General features: G+C 41.7%; 1 protein-coding gene across 32 annotated transcripts in view; it reads left to right on the forward strand.

Annotated features, from left to right (window-relative positions):
• Positions 1 to 15829, forward strand: part of TTLL5 (tubulin tyrosine ligase like 5) — a 300979-nt gene that overhangs the window by 20650 nt on the left and 264500 nt on the right. For 31 of the 32 annotated variants that reach the window (XR_006705160.1, XR_006705161.1, XM_045451565.1 and 28 more), the window contains 3 exons: positions 618 to 724; positions 8344 to 8474; positions 13224 to 13306. Coding sequence is in view for 30 of the 32 variants with exons in the window: in XM_045451565.1 (XP_045307521.1) it covers positions 618 to 724; positions 8344 to 8474; positions 13224 to 13306 (321 nt within the window). In the remaining 2 variants the exon portion in view is untranslated. Of the gene's footprint in view, positions 1 to 617; positions 725 to 8343; positions 8475 to 13223; positions 13307 to 15829 lie in introns of those variants that run through there. The other variant, XM_045451577.1, reaches the window with a different exon arrangement.

Consider the following 15829-nt stretch of genomic DNA (forward strand, 5'->3'; position numbering starts at 1 on the left):
GCTGGACTGATTTACACTGTAGATATTTTGAGAAGATTGATAATAGTCTGGTTCCTAGCTCCTTATCTTAGGTTGAGGTCTGAAGTAGACATTTTGTGAAAGTTCTGATACTAGTCTATATCCTGTCTTGGTGTTTTATCTCTGGGGCCTCACTGGTACTCTCACATCATAGGCACAGGGTACATAATTGTTGAATGAACAGACAAATGAATAGACAAAATCATTCTTATCAGTGAATGAATGATATCCTGAGTTGGTTTGCCATGACAAGGTTTTAGTCCTCATCAGTGCTTTATATCCAGCATCTGTAAGGACCTAAGGACACTGAGACGAGAGTTGTGGGTTTGAGCCCTCTTCTCATGCTTTGGTATGTAAGAATGTTAAGAGACATCACAGACTTCTATAGAAGGATTCATTTATTCCACTTTTTGTATCTGGGATTTGCCCACCTATCCCATCCTTTACAGCTTTTCATACTCAGCTTTCATTTTACTAGGTTTAAATACTAACTGGGCACTCACTCTGCTCTGTAGATGAAAAATTTCTACGGCCTTTCTTGCCATCTCCCTGGAGAGAGGCTATCTCTGATGTTTTTGTATCTTTTTATCTGCCCTCAGGTTCACCCAAGCAGCACTGACTATAACCTAATGTGGACAGGATCCCACCTGAAGCCCTTCTTACTTCGCACCCTTTCTGAAGCACAAAAGGTTAATCACTTTCCCAGGTAATGCTCTTGTAGCTACTTTGCTCCATTTAAAGGTACTTGACACTGGGCATGTGGCCAAGAGAGATAATTAATGTCCTGAAAAAAAGAAGTCTGTGATACGGGGCAGCAGTCTGCAAATCAAACCGAGGTGTTCATCTCTGTAAGCATATATTATATGAAGCCTCTCCAAGGACTGTGTGGACATGGATGGTTCTAAAGGAGACTGTTTCTGGATTGCAAATCCCATAGGTTCTCTTTCCTAAGATTGAGCGGTTTGAGAGCCCCTTGTGTGGAAGTGTTCTCCCTCTCTCACCTCCTTTTTCAGTTACTATTCTTCCCTTTTGTAAAACAATGGCCCTCTTAGAATGTTAACATGGTGCATTGTCCTTGGATGCAAACATTTCCAGGGTTCCAGACAAAACCCCCTCCCCCCTCCAAAAAATGGTGTTGAATTGAATTCTGGTACTGACAAATTATTTTTCCGTGATAGTGATTTCAATTTCTTTGCTTTTAATAGAATTCAAAGCGTAAAACTTGACATAGTCAAGTTGTCAGCTGATAGGCCATTAATTTTAATTTGTAATGGTAGATCCTCTTGTGATTTTTGACACAGAATTAGGAAGTTGAAAGAATTGAGTGCCACTGGTAGAGAAAACTCCTTCCAGTTGCATTTTTAATGGCAGCCTGGAGAGGCAATACTGCCTAGTGGCCAGGAGCATAGGCTCTTCTAACCAAGTGCCTGGGCCCAGATACCAGTTCTGCTGAGCGACCTTGGTAACAAGACCTTTCTGAACATCATTTTCCTCATTGGTAAAACGATGTTGCTAATGATCCACACTTCACAGGACTGTTGTGAGGATTTAATGTGTCCAGATCTAAACTATTTAGAACAGTGCTCGCTCGTTACATAGTAAACACTACAGAAGTGTTAGCTGTTATTTTTGTGACCAGAGTTTCCTAGTGTTTTCATCTGTGAAGAAGAAAATAGGAATAAAATTGATGCTGAAACCCTACCTTATTCTGGCAGTCATACTCAACCACGGAGAGACAGATAGATGACCTTATAGACAAGAGGGAAACAAATCTCATCTCATGAAGAGAAGAAAATCCAGTACAACTTTTTTATTTGGACTGTGGTTACATTTTATTTTATTTTATTTAGTTCTAGGACTTAAGTCCTAGTTACTTATGCTCACAGGTTTTATTTTCATATGCTTTTCTCATTTTTATCTAATGAAGTTTCTTTCTTAATTTTTCAATTCTCTTAAGTCTCGTCACTGTGTGTAAATACCTGGCCCAAGTCAAGTAATTTCCTCATAATCTTGCATAAATGTGAATTTTGAGTTCATAACAAGTTTCAGTTTTATGTCTCTGCTTCATTTGCAAAAGTAACTTAAGCCTTATTTTTCTTCCTTCATGTCTAGAAGATGTGGATTTGGTATTCTAAATGTGTGACTGGATGGTTGAAGTGAATCAGATACGGTCTATCTTAAGTAGGCATTTAAAGAGTCCTTGAAATAGCCTACACTGGAGTCTGCGTTCCAGTTCATGTTACTAGTATATTATTTATTTTAATGGTTTTTGAAGTACTCCTGTAGGTGTATAGGAATTCTGTCTCAGTTTAGAATTAAACAGTCAGCGTTAATAAATTTGAACCTGTATTTTCTGGAGTATTCCAAATTGAATGTGGTGTTCTTGTATGTTCGAGCACACTGATAACGCATCATCTAAATGCACCATGCTTCGTGGCTTCTGCTGCTGTCTCGCATGGTTTCAATCCAAAGACCTGAACTCAAGTGTAAGAGGCGTTCAGGCACTTAAAATGTTTCCAGGGCACCTGCGTGGCTCAGTTGGTTAAGCGTCTGACTTCGGCTCAGGTCATGATCTCTCAGTCTGTGAGTTCGAGCCCCACGTCGGGCTCTGTGCTGACAGCTCAGAGCCTGGATCCTGCTTCAGATTCTGGGTCTCCCTCTCTCTCTGCCCCTCCCCCCACTCATTCTCTTGCTGTCTCTTGCTCTCTGTCAAAAATAAACATTAAAAAAAATTTTTTTTTAATGTTTCCAATATTATTGTGAACTTTTCTTAATATAATTTTTAACTTTTAACTTTAAATAATTTTAGACTTCTAGAAAAGTTGCAAAAATAATATAGTTACTCTGTATCCTTTACTCAGCTTTTCTAACATTAATATCCATTATAACAGTGGCAAAATTATCAAAATGGAGACATTAACCTTGGTATACTGTACATTTTAATAAAAATTCGTAATATTTATGGTGTTTTGATATATTGTGTACTACAGTAGTTGCCGTGATAATCAGTTTATAGCCTAATGATCAGATGAAATTTGAAAATAATGCATATTGGGGCGCCTGGGTGGCGCAGTCGGTTAAGCGTCCGACTTCAGCCAGGTCACGATCTCGCGGTCCGTGAGTTTGAGCCCCGCGTCAGGCTCTGGGCTGATGGCTCAGAGCCTGGAGCCTGTTTCCGATTCTGTGTCTCCCTCTCTCTCTGCCCCTCCCCCGTTCATGCTCTGTCTCTCTCTGTCCCAAAAATAAATAAACGTTGAAAAAAATATTAAAAAAAAAAAAAGAAAAAAAAATAATGCATATTAACTCATATGCATATTTTGTTATAGAGAAGGTATGATGATATATGAGTTGCAAGCATGAAGTATGTTCTATTAGGCTAAACCCTTCTTTGGGGGAAGCGTCACGGAAGAAGTAAAAACAAGAGTGATTGAGGGATCACGCCTGGGTTGGGAGTGTGAAGGAGGCTTCCGGGGTGCTGGGAATGTTCTGTATTTAGTCTCAGTGGTGCTCACACAGGTGACCAAAATTCATCACGCTCTGCATTTGTGATTTGTATGCTTCTCTGTATATATATTACCTTCAGTAAAAAGTATATTTTAAAAAGTGAAAAATATACTGACAGAAAAAGAGCTTTTTCTTCGATACTATTTTTAAAATGTACAGGGGCCTTTGAATCCTGACGTTATTTTGATTCCCTTGAGTATACTTAAAAGGGTAGCGTTAGAATTTTGTTTTAAAATAAGATTTATCATTCGTTGGCCCATTTGGGATGATGGGCTGAGCGACCTTGGTAACCAGATTTTTTTTGATGAAAAATCTTAGATGCCGACTAAAGGATACATAGTTTCCTAAAATTTGTATCAAGCAAAAGGATTTGGAGACCTCTAGGATTGGGCATCTGTAGGAGAATGCATTCTTTTTCTTATCTTCTCATCAGTATTTCTAACTGATGATAAACGTCACTGGCAGACTATTTAAAAATACGCACTCACAGGTCCCATTGTAGATTCGTGGAATCACCATACCCAGGGAAGATGTATATTTAAAAAGTACCTTCTAGGTGCTTAATCTTTCTAGGTAAGTATATACCTAGAAACCATATATTTAGAAAACAGTGAGGATAGGGCGCCTGGGTGGCTCAGTTGGTTAAGTGTCTGACTCTTGATTTCCGCTCAGGTCATGATCTCGCAGTTTTGTGAGTTTGAACCCCACAAAGGCTCAGTGCTGACAGCATGGAGCCTGGTTCAGATTCTCCCTCTTTCTCTGCCTCTCCCTTGCTCACACTCTGTCTCTCTCAAAATAAATTAACTTAAAAAAAAAAGACAGCAGCGAGGTGATTTATATCTGGAAAGTTTGGAAATTACTGTTCTAGGTTAAATCAATATTATAATGTGGACCATTTGTACCAAAATCACCTGGGACACTTGTAGAAAATGCAGAATCCTAGACTTTATCCCAGAATTTTGAGATGTGGGACTTACAAACAATAATTTTAAAGAAACTTTCTGGATGATTCTTATCTAAAATTTAAGGACCTCTGCTTTACATTTATGAAGAGGATGATGGGTAAGAAAGAAGTGTTTGTGATACCTGGACTTGGCAAAGTCCCCTTTGATTTTAAGAAATTATATTGAAAAATTTGAACTGAGAAACATTAAGTACTATTTAGTGGTTATAGTAAAGATTCTTGGATGGTTTTTAAATTTTTTTTTTTTAATGTTTATTTATTTTGGGGACAGAGAGAGACAGAGCATGAATGGGGGAGGGGCAGAGAGAGGGGGAGACACAGAATCAGAAGCAGGCTCCAGGCTCTGAGCCATCAGCCCAGAGCCTGACATGGGGCTCGAACTCACGGACCGCGAGATCGTGACCTGAGCTGAAGTCGGATGCTTAACCGACTGAGCCCCCCAGGCGCCCCTTGGATGGTTTTTAAATAGTGGAGCAAACCATGAGGGGAAGCCAGTAGTGGAACTCGTGAGTCCAGTTAAGGCTAACTGAAGTGCTCTGGAATATACTTCCTGATAGGTGGCAGTTATTGCCTGAAGTTTGTGGTGATCATTTCCTTGCTTTTCTTTAAAATTTTATCTCTTGCACATCCATCTTTTAATGATGTAAACTAAGTTGTCAGTGGGATTCTTAACCTAGTGATCTGGTACTTTACTACAATAGGATCATTGTAGTCTAACATTAAGGTCTATCTTGGTCACTGTGTAGGAGGAACATATCTGACCCGTAGGTACTTGTTCTACTAATGGTGATGCAAGTTCCATGTAGTTATAGAAGAGGCTGGACAGTTACTGCTGTGGCATTAGGCCTATGAATGTGGGAAAGGTAGCCACATCTTCTGTTTTCCTCAACGGTCCTATTTTCAAGTATGCTAACCTTTTTTCAGGCCATGTTTCTCAGAAGGTCACACTCTCTAGGTATCTTTGTGTAAAAATTCCCAGAATGCTTTGGGTTTGGTACTTGGTAGTTGGTTACTAGTGTTTTTTCATTATTTGGGTAATCTAGATTTTTTTTGTACTATAAAGAATTATGATTCAATTAACATAAAACACCTAAAATGTTTCATAATGATTTTTAGCAGTGAATAGTCACAGGCGGCTGATGAAGCTTTATGAAGCTAGAATTTATTTGATGCATTTGGTTCTGGACCCTGAAAATTTGAATATATTTATCAAAAGTCGAACTTAGAACACAGTCTTTTTTGTTTATTTATATTTAAAGTATGTTAGAATAAATTTAATACTCATAAATCCCATCAAAACCCATTTGGCAAAAAGAATCAGATTTAAATGTAAAAGCTAAAACTGTAAAACTTCTAGAATAAAACACAGGAGAAAATCTTCGTGCGCTTGGATTCGGTAAAGATTTCTTAGCTCTAACAGTAAATGCACAATCCATAAGAGAAAAATGTTGATAAAGTGGGCTTCCTGAAAATTTAAAATGTCTGCTCTTTGAGAGACACTGTTAAGAAAATGAAAAGGTAAGCCACAAACTGGGAGAAAATATTTGCAAAACATATATCTCATACAGAATTCGTATCTAAGAATGTATAATAAACTCTGAAAACTCAATAATAAACAGGCTTTTTTTTTTTTTTTAAATGGGCTAAAAACATTTGAACAGATACTCACCAAGGAAGATAGACATGAAAAGATGTTCCTCATCAATAGTCACTAATGGAATGTGAGTTAAAACCACACAAGGTGGGGCACCTGGGTGGCTCAGTCGGTTAAGCATCCGACTCTTGATTTCAGTTCAGGTAATGATCTCACGGTTTGTGGGTTCAAGCTTCACATTGGGCTCTGCTCTGACAGTATGGAGCCTGCCTAGAATTCTCTCTCTCTCTTCCTCTCTCTCTGCCCCTCCCCGCTTATACTCGCTGTCTCTCAGAAATAAACAAATTTTAAAAAACCACACACACACGAGGTACTACTAACTGCCTATTGGAATGGCTAAAAACAAAGAAAAAACACCAGACAACACCAAGTGCTTGTCAGAATACAGCGCAACTGCAACACTGAAACTTTGCCAGTGGGAAAGGCAAAACAGTACAGCCACTTTGGAGAACAGTCTGGCAGTTTCTTATAAAGTTAAATACATACACACGTGTTGGTTTTAAAACGTGTCCGCAAATTCCTTGACCTTGCCTTCAAATGGTTGAGCTAATTTTTCTGTTCTTGGGTGTGAGCTGGACTTTGTAACTTCTTGTTTTTATTTTTAAGTTGATTTATTTTCAAGGCGACGGGGAGGGGCAGAGAGAGAGAGAGAATCCCAAGCAGGCTCTGCACTGTTAGTGCGGACCCTGACGCAGGGCTTGAGCTTACGAACCGTGAGATCATGACCAGAGCTGAAACCAAGAGTCAGATGCTTAGAGCCACGCAGGTGCCCCTGGACTTTGTAACTTCTAATGAGCAGTATGTGGCAGAAGTGACATGGTGTCACTTCTGAGACTAGGTCATTTAAGTCATTGCAGCTTTGTTCTTGTCCCTTTCCCTCTCACATCACCTGATATAGGAGAAACCAGCTGTCATGTCACAAAGACAGTCTGTTAGCCTTACAGAAAAATTCACATGGGGAGGAACCGAGGCTTCCTGCCAACAACCAGTTCCATGTGAGAGAGCTGTTTGTAAAGTGGGTCCTTCAGCCCTAGTCAAGCCTGATGGCTGTAGCTCTGGTCAACATCGTGATTGACATCTCATGAGGGAGCCCCGGACAGAACTGCCCAGTCCTGCTCCCCTCACACTCCTGACCCACAGAAATTTTTGTTAACGGTTTTCAGCTGTAAGGTTTTGGAGGTAATCTTATTATGCAGCAATAGACAGCTAATAGAACTTACCAAACACTCTTATTAAACCCGGCCATCTCATTCCTAGAGAGATGAAAACTTACGTCCACGCAAAAGCTTACATTCTTACAAAAGTCCGTATGTAAATGCTTGCAGGGACTTTATCTGTATCTTCAAAACTGGAAATGGCTCTCATGTCCTTCAGCTAGTGAACGGATAAAGAAACTGTGGTACATCCAAGCGGTAGATTACTACCGAGTCATAAAAAGGAATGAAATTCTGATGCATGCAGCCACAAGGATACGTCTCAGTTGTTGCCAGTCGCAGCGAAAGAAGCCAGTCTCAAAAGGACGCATACTATATCATTCCATGACCTTGGCTTTCCGAAAAAGGGCAAAATTATAGGGACAGAAAACAGATGAATGCTTGCCAGGGCCTGGAGGTGATTGGAAGGCTCTTGGGGTCACTACAGAGGGACTTGGGGTGACTTTTTGGGATGTTGGAATTGTTTGTGGTGGTGGTTACATAATTGCATTTGTTCAAACTCTTAGAATTATATACTTCTTGGGGCACCTGGGTGGCTCAGTCAGTAAGCGTCCGACTTTAGCTCAGGTCATGATCTCGTGGTTCATGAGTTCGAGCCCCGCATTGGGCTCTGTGCTGACAGCTCAGAGCCCGGGGCCTGCTTCAGATTCTGTGTCTCCCTCTCTCTGCTCCTCCCCCACTCACACTCTTGTCTCTCTCTCAAAAATAAACAAACAAAAAATAAAAAAAAAAAGAATTATACACTTCTTAAAAAGGGCAGATTTTACTGTATGCAAATTATACCGTGATGAATAAATCTGACCAGAGAAATCCATTTTATGAAAATGATTAATAAATCTTTGGAGGTGACAAAGTGATAGATTTGAGATGTAATACTGTCCTCAATGACTGCTTCCGAACTGTGAGCTATAAACTCTTTAGTATGGGATAACACGGGAAAACCTTTGAGTCACAGATGACTGAAATGGAAAAACTTTTACGATTTTTAGGTCATATGAACTAACCCGGAAGGACCGACTGTACAAAAACATCATTCGAATGCAGCATACGCATGGATTCAAGGCTTTTCACATCCTCCCTCAGACCTTTCTTCTGCCAGCTGAGTATGCGGAATTCTGTAGTAAGTGCCTGGCTGGGAAGGCCCCGATCCTTGGCCCCTGAACTTGGGGCAGACTTACCCCAAGGGCTAGCTACCTCGAGTCAGTAACTAATGAGGGCTTTTCACATCCTTAAAAAGTTGTGTTTCTTTACTAAAACAGTTAGGGAAATAATCTTAAGACTCTTTTTATTCTGATTATGTACCTGTATGTGTATTTTTAGTAAGCTTGTCACTGTCATTTCTGGAAGGACACATTGGTGCCCTGCACACATGCCCCCGTCAGGTACAAAAAGTCTCTTTATTGGCAAGACTTCGTGCCTATGTGAGAAAGTATATGCTTCTGGATTTGAACTATATATGCTTCCTTTTGAGTGTCTGTTTTCCTCTTGCCATTTAGGGGAATATTCCTGTCACCTTAACGTCTGGACTTGTGTGACTTAATGTCCTTTGAGGTTCAACGATCACGCATTTTTTAGTGTGAGGGTTTAGAGGTACCAGTTAGTCACAGTCTTGTTGGAGTTCAGGAGAATTGAAGAATACATGTGTTAGCCAAATGGGGAACCAAATGTCAGCTGTGTGGTTGGTAAAGCTAGATGGGGACCTGTGGCCTGCAGCCCATTCCCAGTGGGCTCCTTACTTCTTTTGCCTCGAAGTGAACGGTCTTCCCAGGTCCCAGCAGGTGAAATGGGCTGTTTCAGGCTTTCCTCCCTGGGGACAGAGCCCGAGTCAGTAGGCTTGGTGCACAGAAGAGGTGCGAGTACAGAGAAGGTGTGAGGCAGGTCTTTTGTGAGAGTCCGCACAGTAGTTGTAATATGAGCCAATACGGAACGAGTGTTTCCTTTCTGTAAAGCCCTCTTCCAGGTGGCATTTCTACTGTGAGGTAGGCACCGCTGTTATGCCAGGTTTACAGATGAAGAGATGAAGGCAGGCACGGAGAGGTCAGGAGCTTTCCGAAAGTCATGCAGGTTGCAAACGGTGCCGTCAGGTTCACACTTCGTGGTTTGGTTTTAGAGGCCGCACTCTTCACCACCGGGCCTTGTCGCATAAAGACACTGGGCAGTGTGCCCACAGTGTCCACTTCCCGGTAACACCGGTGAGAGAGGATCAAGGAGGACACGAGGGGAGGACAGACACATAGATATCTTTCTTCTCGGTAAGTCCAAGAGAGAGACTATTCCTGTCTTACGGGTAGAGGAAGCATGGAGAGAAGGAGAGAATGTTCTCTCTAGACTTCCTGACCCTTGATTTTCTTAACCTGTAAGACTTAACAGTCTGGTTGCCCAGTGCGGGGTTCATCCTCTGGGACTTCCGTCATCAGGATCTCCTGCTTCCACCCTGGTGAGGCCGTTTCTCTGATAGCACCTATTCCAGCGGGGACGCTTGACGGTTCAGTGTTTGCCCACAGAAGGCTCTGGAATGGGTCAGAAGAGCTCTGTTGGACTCAGAGCCGAAAACTTACAGCTTAGAATTTTTATTATGTGACTTTAGCCACATAACTTAAACTGCTCTGTGCCTTAGCTTCCTCCTCTGTAAAGTGGGCTTATTACTAGTACTGACCTTATAGTGTTGTTGGGATGTTTAAATAGGTTAATACATGGAAAGCACTTGGAATGGCACCTGATAGGTGTTGAATAAGTGTTCAATGTTATTCCCTTTTTCAAGTGACGTTGAGATGTATTGTTCCATAATAAAAGATCATGCGATAAGCCGACACGATAGCATAAAAAATACTTCAACTAACATGTTAGCAACATGGCCCAGGTGTGAAAACTGCTCCTGTTAAAGTGTACAATAATTCCCTATTAAAGTCTACAAGAATCTGAAATGAAAATTCCCTTTGTCCTCTCTCTGCTATTTCTTATCCTGTTGTTTTCCCTTTGGAGGCAGGTTCAGGGTGGGGATGCTCATTCAGATGACTGGATAGAGTTAGGATTCCTCCATCAGTTCAAGCGTGACCTGTCTTTCAGTAGGATTGCTTCTTTAGCGTATTATTCAAACTCGTATGTGCTCTACTTTTTAACAAAAATGAATTCAAAAGGTCAATAGAACACACAGAATTAATACAGCCGTAACTCAGAGCCATCATGTTTAGCCCCAGGACAGTTACTGTAGGCAAAGGGTGTTCTTTAGTCCCCCCAACAAATCACTTAATGATGTCATCACCAAAGACCACAGCAGGGACCCACCATGTTTGTGGAAAAGGGGGGAGAGGGAAGATATGATAGTCATGAGGAGTCGTCTTGATTTCAGTCTTGCCAGGATGCCATTCACTCTTTGCCAGTTGTCCAGAGTCCGTGACCTCCAAGCTAAAATTCATTTGGGGGAGATCCAACATCGTTGGGTTAGTTGCGTTGCTAAGGCTACATGTTAGGGGAGAAACACACCTATTTGTACCACTTCTTCTTTCAGAAAGACGTTCCTCTTCTCCATAAAGGCTATTTTAAGTTCTTCTCTTCCTTTGGTGTCCACCCGCCATATGATAGCCCAGAAATTCCATTTTCTCCATGGCTTATGTTCCTGCCCTCCATTGCCCACTCGAGTGTGAGCAGTAGGAGATTTTTGAGAAGGAAAGGAACGCAGGTTAGCCTTTAGAAAAATAATTGTGTGAAACGAATTGGAGGGAGCGAGGGGAGGAGCGCAGTGGTCACGTGGAAGGTTATTGCAGCAATCCGGAGAAGAAGTGCAGTTGAACCGAACCAGGTAGCTGGAATGGAAAAGAGGGAGTGGAAAGAGCGATAGAATAAACAGAGTGTACCAGCTGGCTTTAAGTAGTGAGGCCAGGGTCAAAGATGGCTCTAGAGGTGTGAATCTGGGAAGTTAAGAAGCTTAGAAGCACATTTTTTTAAAATGTTTTTTGCTTTTTTTAAACATTTACTCATTTTTGAGAGTGAGAGAGACAGAGTGTGAGCAGGGGAGGGGCAAAGAGAGAGGGAGACACAGAACCTGAAGCAGGCTCCAGGCTCCGAGCCGTCAGCACAGAGCCATACGCGGGGCTCAAACTCACAGACAATGAGATCATGACCTGAGCTGAAGTCAGGCGCTTAACTGACTGAGCCACCCAGGCGCCCTGCTAAGAAGCATGTTTTTAACCAGGGAGTGTAACCAGAACTGTAAAAGAAGAGCTATTAAGAGGGATGAGGAGTGTGAAATTTGGGAGCAAGTGTGGATTTGAGATGCCTAGAGGCTTCCGTGCGGTGATTTGCAGGCAGTTGTAAAGGCAGAGTTGAGTTCTGGCAATAGATTCTGGAAATCGCAGGTATGGAGGTAGATGTGATCATAAGGGAGAGAAAAAGAGAAGAAGCACCCAGAGAGGAGAGAGAGCTTGAAGATAGGAGCTAAGGAATGGGGTCCCAGAGGAGACAGGAGAGGGTTAAATCGAGAACAGACACGTGGAAAGATGCTCAACATCACTCATCATCAGGGAAATGCAAATCAAAACCACAAGGAAATGTCGCCTCACACCTGTCAGAATGGCTAGTGTTAAAAAGACAAGAAATAGCAAGTATTGGCAAGGACGTGGAGAAAAGGGAGCCCGTGTGCATGGTTGGTGGGAATGTAAGTTGGTGCAGCTGCTTTGAAAATTGGCGTGAAGGTTCCTGAAAAAATTCAAATAGAAATATCATATGAGCCGGCAATTCTACTTCTCAGCATTTACAGGAGAAAATGAAAGCACTAATTCAAAAAGATATATGCACTTCTGTGTTTATTGCTTCATTATTAACAATAGCCAAAATACGGAAGCAACCTAAGTGTCCATCCACAGATGACAGATAAAGATATGGTACGTGTGCACAATGGAATATTACTCAGGCAAAGAAAGAATGAAATCTTGCCATTCATGACAACATGGATGGACCTAGAGGGTATTGTATTACATGAAATAAATTAGACAGAGAAAGACAAATACCATATGATTTCACTTATATGTGGGATCTTAAACAAAAAAACAGAAAAAGACTCATCAGTGTGGAGAACAAACTGGTGGCTGCCAGAGGGGAGGTGGGTGGGAAGGGTGGGCGAAACGGGTGTAGGGGATTCACAGGTGCACAGGCTTCCAGTTTTAAAGTAAATAAGTCACAGGGATGAAAAGTACACTGTAGGAATATGGTCAATAATATTGCAATAACTGTGTGGGATGACAGAGGGTGACGACCCCCATTGTGTTACTTCATTACGTATATAAATGTTGAATCACTATATTGTGTATATAAAAAGGTAAAGGGCACCTTTTAATCACTTGTAAATTATTGTCCTCCTGCGCCGCTTGCACATGGTTTGATTTAAGATGATTTTTTTTTCTTACAAGCTAAGAGAGATCACTTAAGGAAGTTAGTCATTTCAGGCGACGTAGTGTTTGACTCATATTGGCACTCTGCAGTGTGAGCTTCTGGACGCCCTTGGGTTAATGGAGGCGAGACTCTCAAGATTCGTGAAGGCTGTTTTGTGACAGTGATAAACCAACATCAGATAGTTGCCTTATTTTGCTTTCACTCTCTCATTCAAGAAAGAGGGGAAATGGTGGAAGAAATATGTAATTTTGCTGCCTCCTCCTCCTCCTTTTCCCTCCCCACCCCTGCTCTGTTTTTGTGTGCATTTTTGAAGCTAGTTTAGAAATACAGGTTATTTTAGCTGTGCTGCCCTTCACTTACAAACCTGGAGAATGCTTCGGGCATCTAGTTAACCATTGTTGAAATTTAAGATGACAAACTCTTGTCCTTTCTTTCTGTTTGTTTCTCTCTCTCCCTTTTAATCTCCCAATATTTTGAGCAGATTCATACTCAAAGGACCGGGGACCTTGGATAGTAAAACCAGTGGCCTCTTCTAGGGGGCGGGGCGTCTACCTGATCAACAATGTAAGTATGCAGCAGGTGGCACCCTCTGCTGCTGCTGCTGCTGCTTTTTTATTTTTATTTATTTATTTATGTTTGTTTGTTTGTTTGTTTGTTTATTTTTGAGACAGAGAGAGAGCATGAACGGGGGAGGGTCAGAGAGAGAGGGAGACACAGAACCCGAAGCAGGCTCCAGGCTCTGAGCTGTCAGCACAGAGCCCGACGCGGGGCTCAAACTCACAGACCGTGAGATCATGACCTGAGCCGAAGTCGGACGCTCCACCGACTGAGCCACCCAGGCGCCCCCCCCCCTTTTTTTTTTTTGAAGTAAGGTCCATACCCAAACATGGGGCTTGAACTCACAACTACAAGATTGAGAGTCACACGCTCCACCGACTGATCCAGGCAGGTGCCCTGGCACCCTCTTTTCTTATTGGCTTTTCCCTGCTTCACCCTGCTCCTGATACGATTTTTTTTTTTCATTGAGAGTAGGTGTTTCTTTCTGAAATCTGCATTCAGAAGTGTGAGGTGAGGTTGGGTGTGAGTTGGCTACTATTCACCTTACTGTCAGTAACCTCTTCCTGTGCCAACAGTTACCTTATGGCTAAAAAGTCACTTGATCACATGTTGAGGAAGAGCAGCCTTTGGGGTCAGCAGAAAAGAGGTTCCTTTTCTGCTTTTAGCATATTGTCATATTAATTCCTCAGCACTAAGCATTCATTGGTAGGACACACATTTAGTTTCTCTTGTGAATAGAACTGTGGGTTCCTGCCCTCAAGGTCATCGAGGAAATTAACCTTGGTGTGGTATGGAATTCTTGACGCTATTTCTGTATCTCCCTCTCTCCTCCTCCTTCTGCCTTATCTTCTTCTGTTTTTCAAAAGTCATCAGTATCTTGATTCTTTGCCAAATCCTCATTCAAAGTTGTTTGTTAAGTCGAGTACATATACAAAGTAAATAAAATTTCAACCCCAGCCTCACTTCCTAGACTTTTTTTTTTTTAACGTTTATTTATTTTTGAGAGAGAGAGAGAGAGAGAGAGAGAGAGACATAGCATGAGAGCGGGAAGAGGCAAAGAGAGAGGGAGACACACAATCTAAAGCAGGCTCCAGACTCTGAGCTGTCAGCATAGAGCCTGACGCGGGGCTTGAACTTGCTGTGAGATCATGACGTGAGCCGAAGTCTGATGCTCAATCGACTGAGCCACCCAGGCGCCCCTCACTTCCTAGACTTTTAACGGTAGTTTTTAACCTAATATAGTTGATTTATGTTTCTTTTCTTAACTTTACAATGTGTTTAATTCCCATTTTGATATGCTTCACCCTCACATCGCCATCTACCCTCCCTTCCACATTCCATTACTGACTACCTTTTATATTTCAGGGTTTATACAATTATGTTATCTTCAATAACTGTGATTCCATTTCTCTGCTTTATCTTTAAGTTGAATAAAAAACTTAATTAAACTGAGTAGAAACTTCACAGCATTGAATTCTGAAATTTCACCAGCGTTTCATTCTGGGTCTTTTCTCATTCTTACTTCTGGACATTTGGTCAACCCTTTTAGTCTGGAAACTAGTGTTTTTCTTTGTTTCAGGAGAAATTATCCATTTTTTTTATCTTTGTCTCTGCTACTAGACCTCTTTTTTGAGGCATTCTTGGTCTTTCTTTTTTGTCAACTTGTCTCTGATTTTAAATTCTTGATTCTCCCCCATCTTGATCTTTCTGGATCACCAGTTTGAGCTTTATGCATTTTAATGTTCATTTTATCTACTGTATTTATGTATTGGCTATCATAGTTTGTAGAAACTTTCATTTTCTGATTTGCCTTTTTGTTTTCTTTAATAACAGCCTGTAGTTGCTTAATGGATTAATGGATACAGTTTGCCGGTTGGCCTTAGTAAGGGTATCAGTTGAAAGTTTTTTAAAAGTTCTCTTCTGTTTTGTGTATTTTCTTGGGATTGCCTTTTTCCCCCCATGCTGTTGGGCTTTCTCAGTTTCAGTGACCTTAGATGTTGAGTTGTATTTGTGAACAAAAGACTAGACTGATTGAAATTGACAGCTGACCTAGGTTTCCCGTACTGTCCTGTAGGAGTAATTCCCTAGTAGTTTCTCCCTGGACAGGAGGCTAACTCAGTTTTGTGCAAGGGCAAACTGTGTTGACTCACAGGCTGGGAGTGGATGGGAGTGAGGCGTGTGTTTCTTTCTGTCCACCCCTGCCAAAATAGAGCAGGCCTTATTCTGAATACAGAGGAAGATTTTGGTGATTTCCCCTCTGGTCAGCACTACCTTTCCTGTCTTTTCCTCTGTGTCTGTTGTAGGGATAGAGTGGCCTCAAATTCCACTCCTCTGTCTGATCTCTCTACCGACACAAGACGTCCTCCCCAGAGTATCATCGTTAGGTTCTATTCTGAGGGCCAAGCTTTGGGTGTTGGAGGAGGGCCACTCACTTAATTAAGAATTAATTACCTGGTTCTTGTTCCTCGGCCCACTCCTGGGCCATGTTTGTTCACTGCCAGCTTGGAATTTCTCAGAGGCTCCTTGAGA

Source organism: Leopardus geoffroyi, chromosome B3 (genome assembly GCF_018350155.1).
Source record: "Leopardus geoffroyi isolate Oge1 chromosome B3, O.geoffroyi_Oge1_pat1.0, whole genome shotgun sequence".
NCBI lineage: Eukaryota > Metazoa > Chordata > Mammalia > Carnivora > Felidae > Leopardus > Leopardus geoffroyi.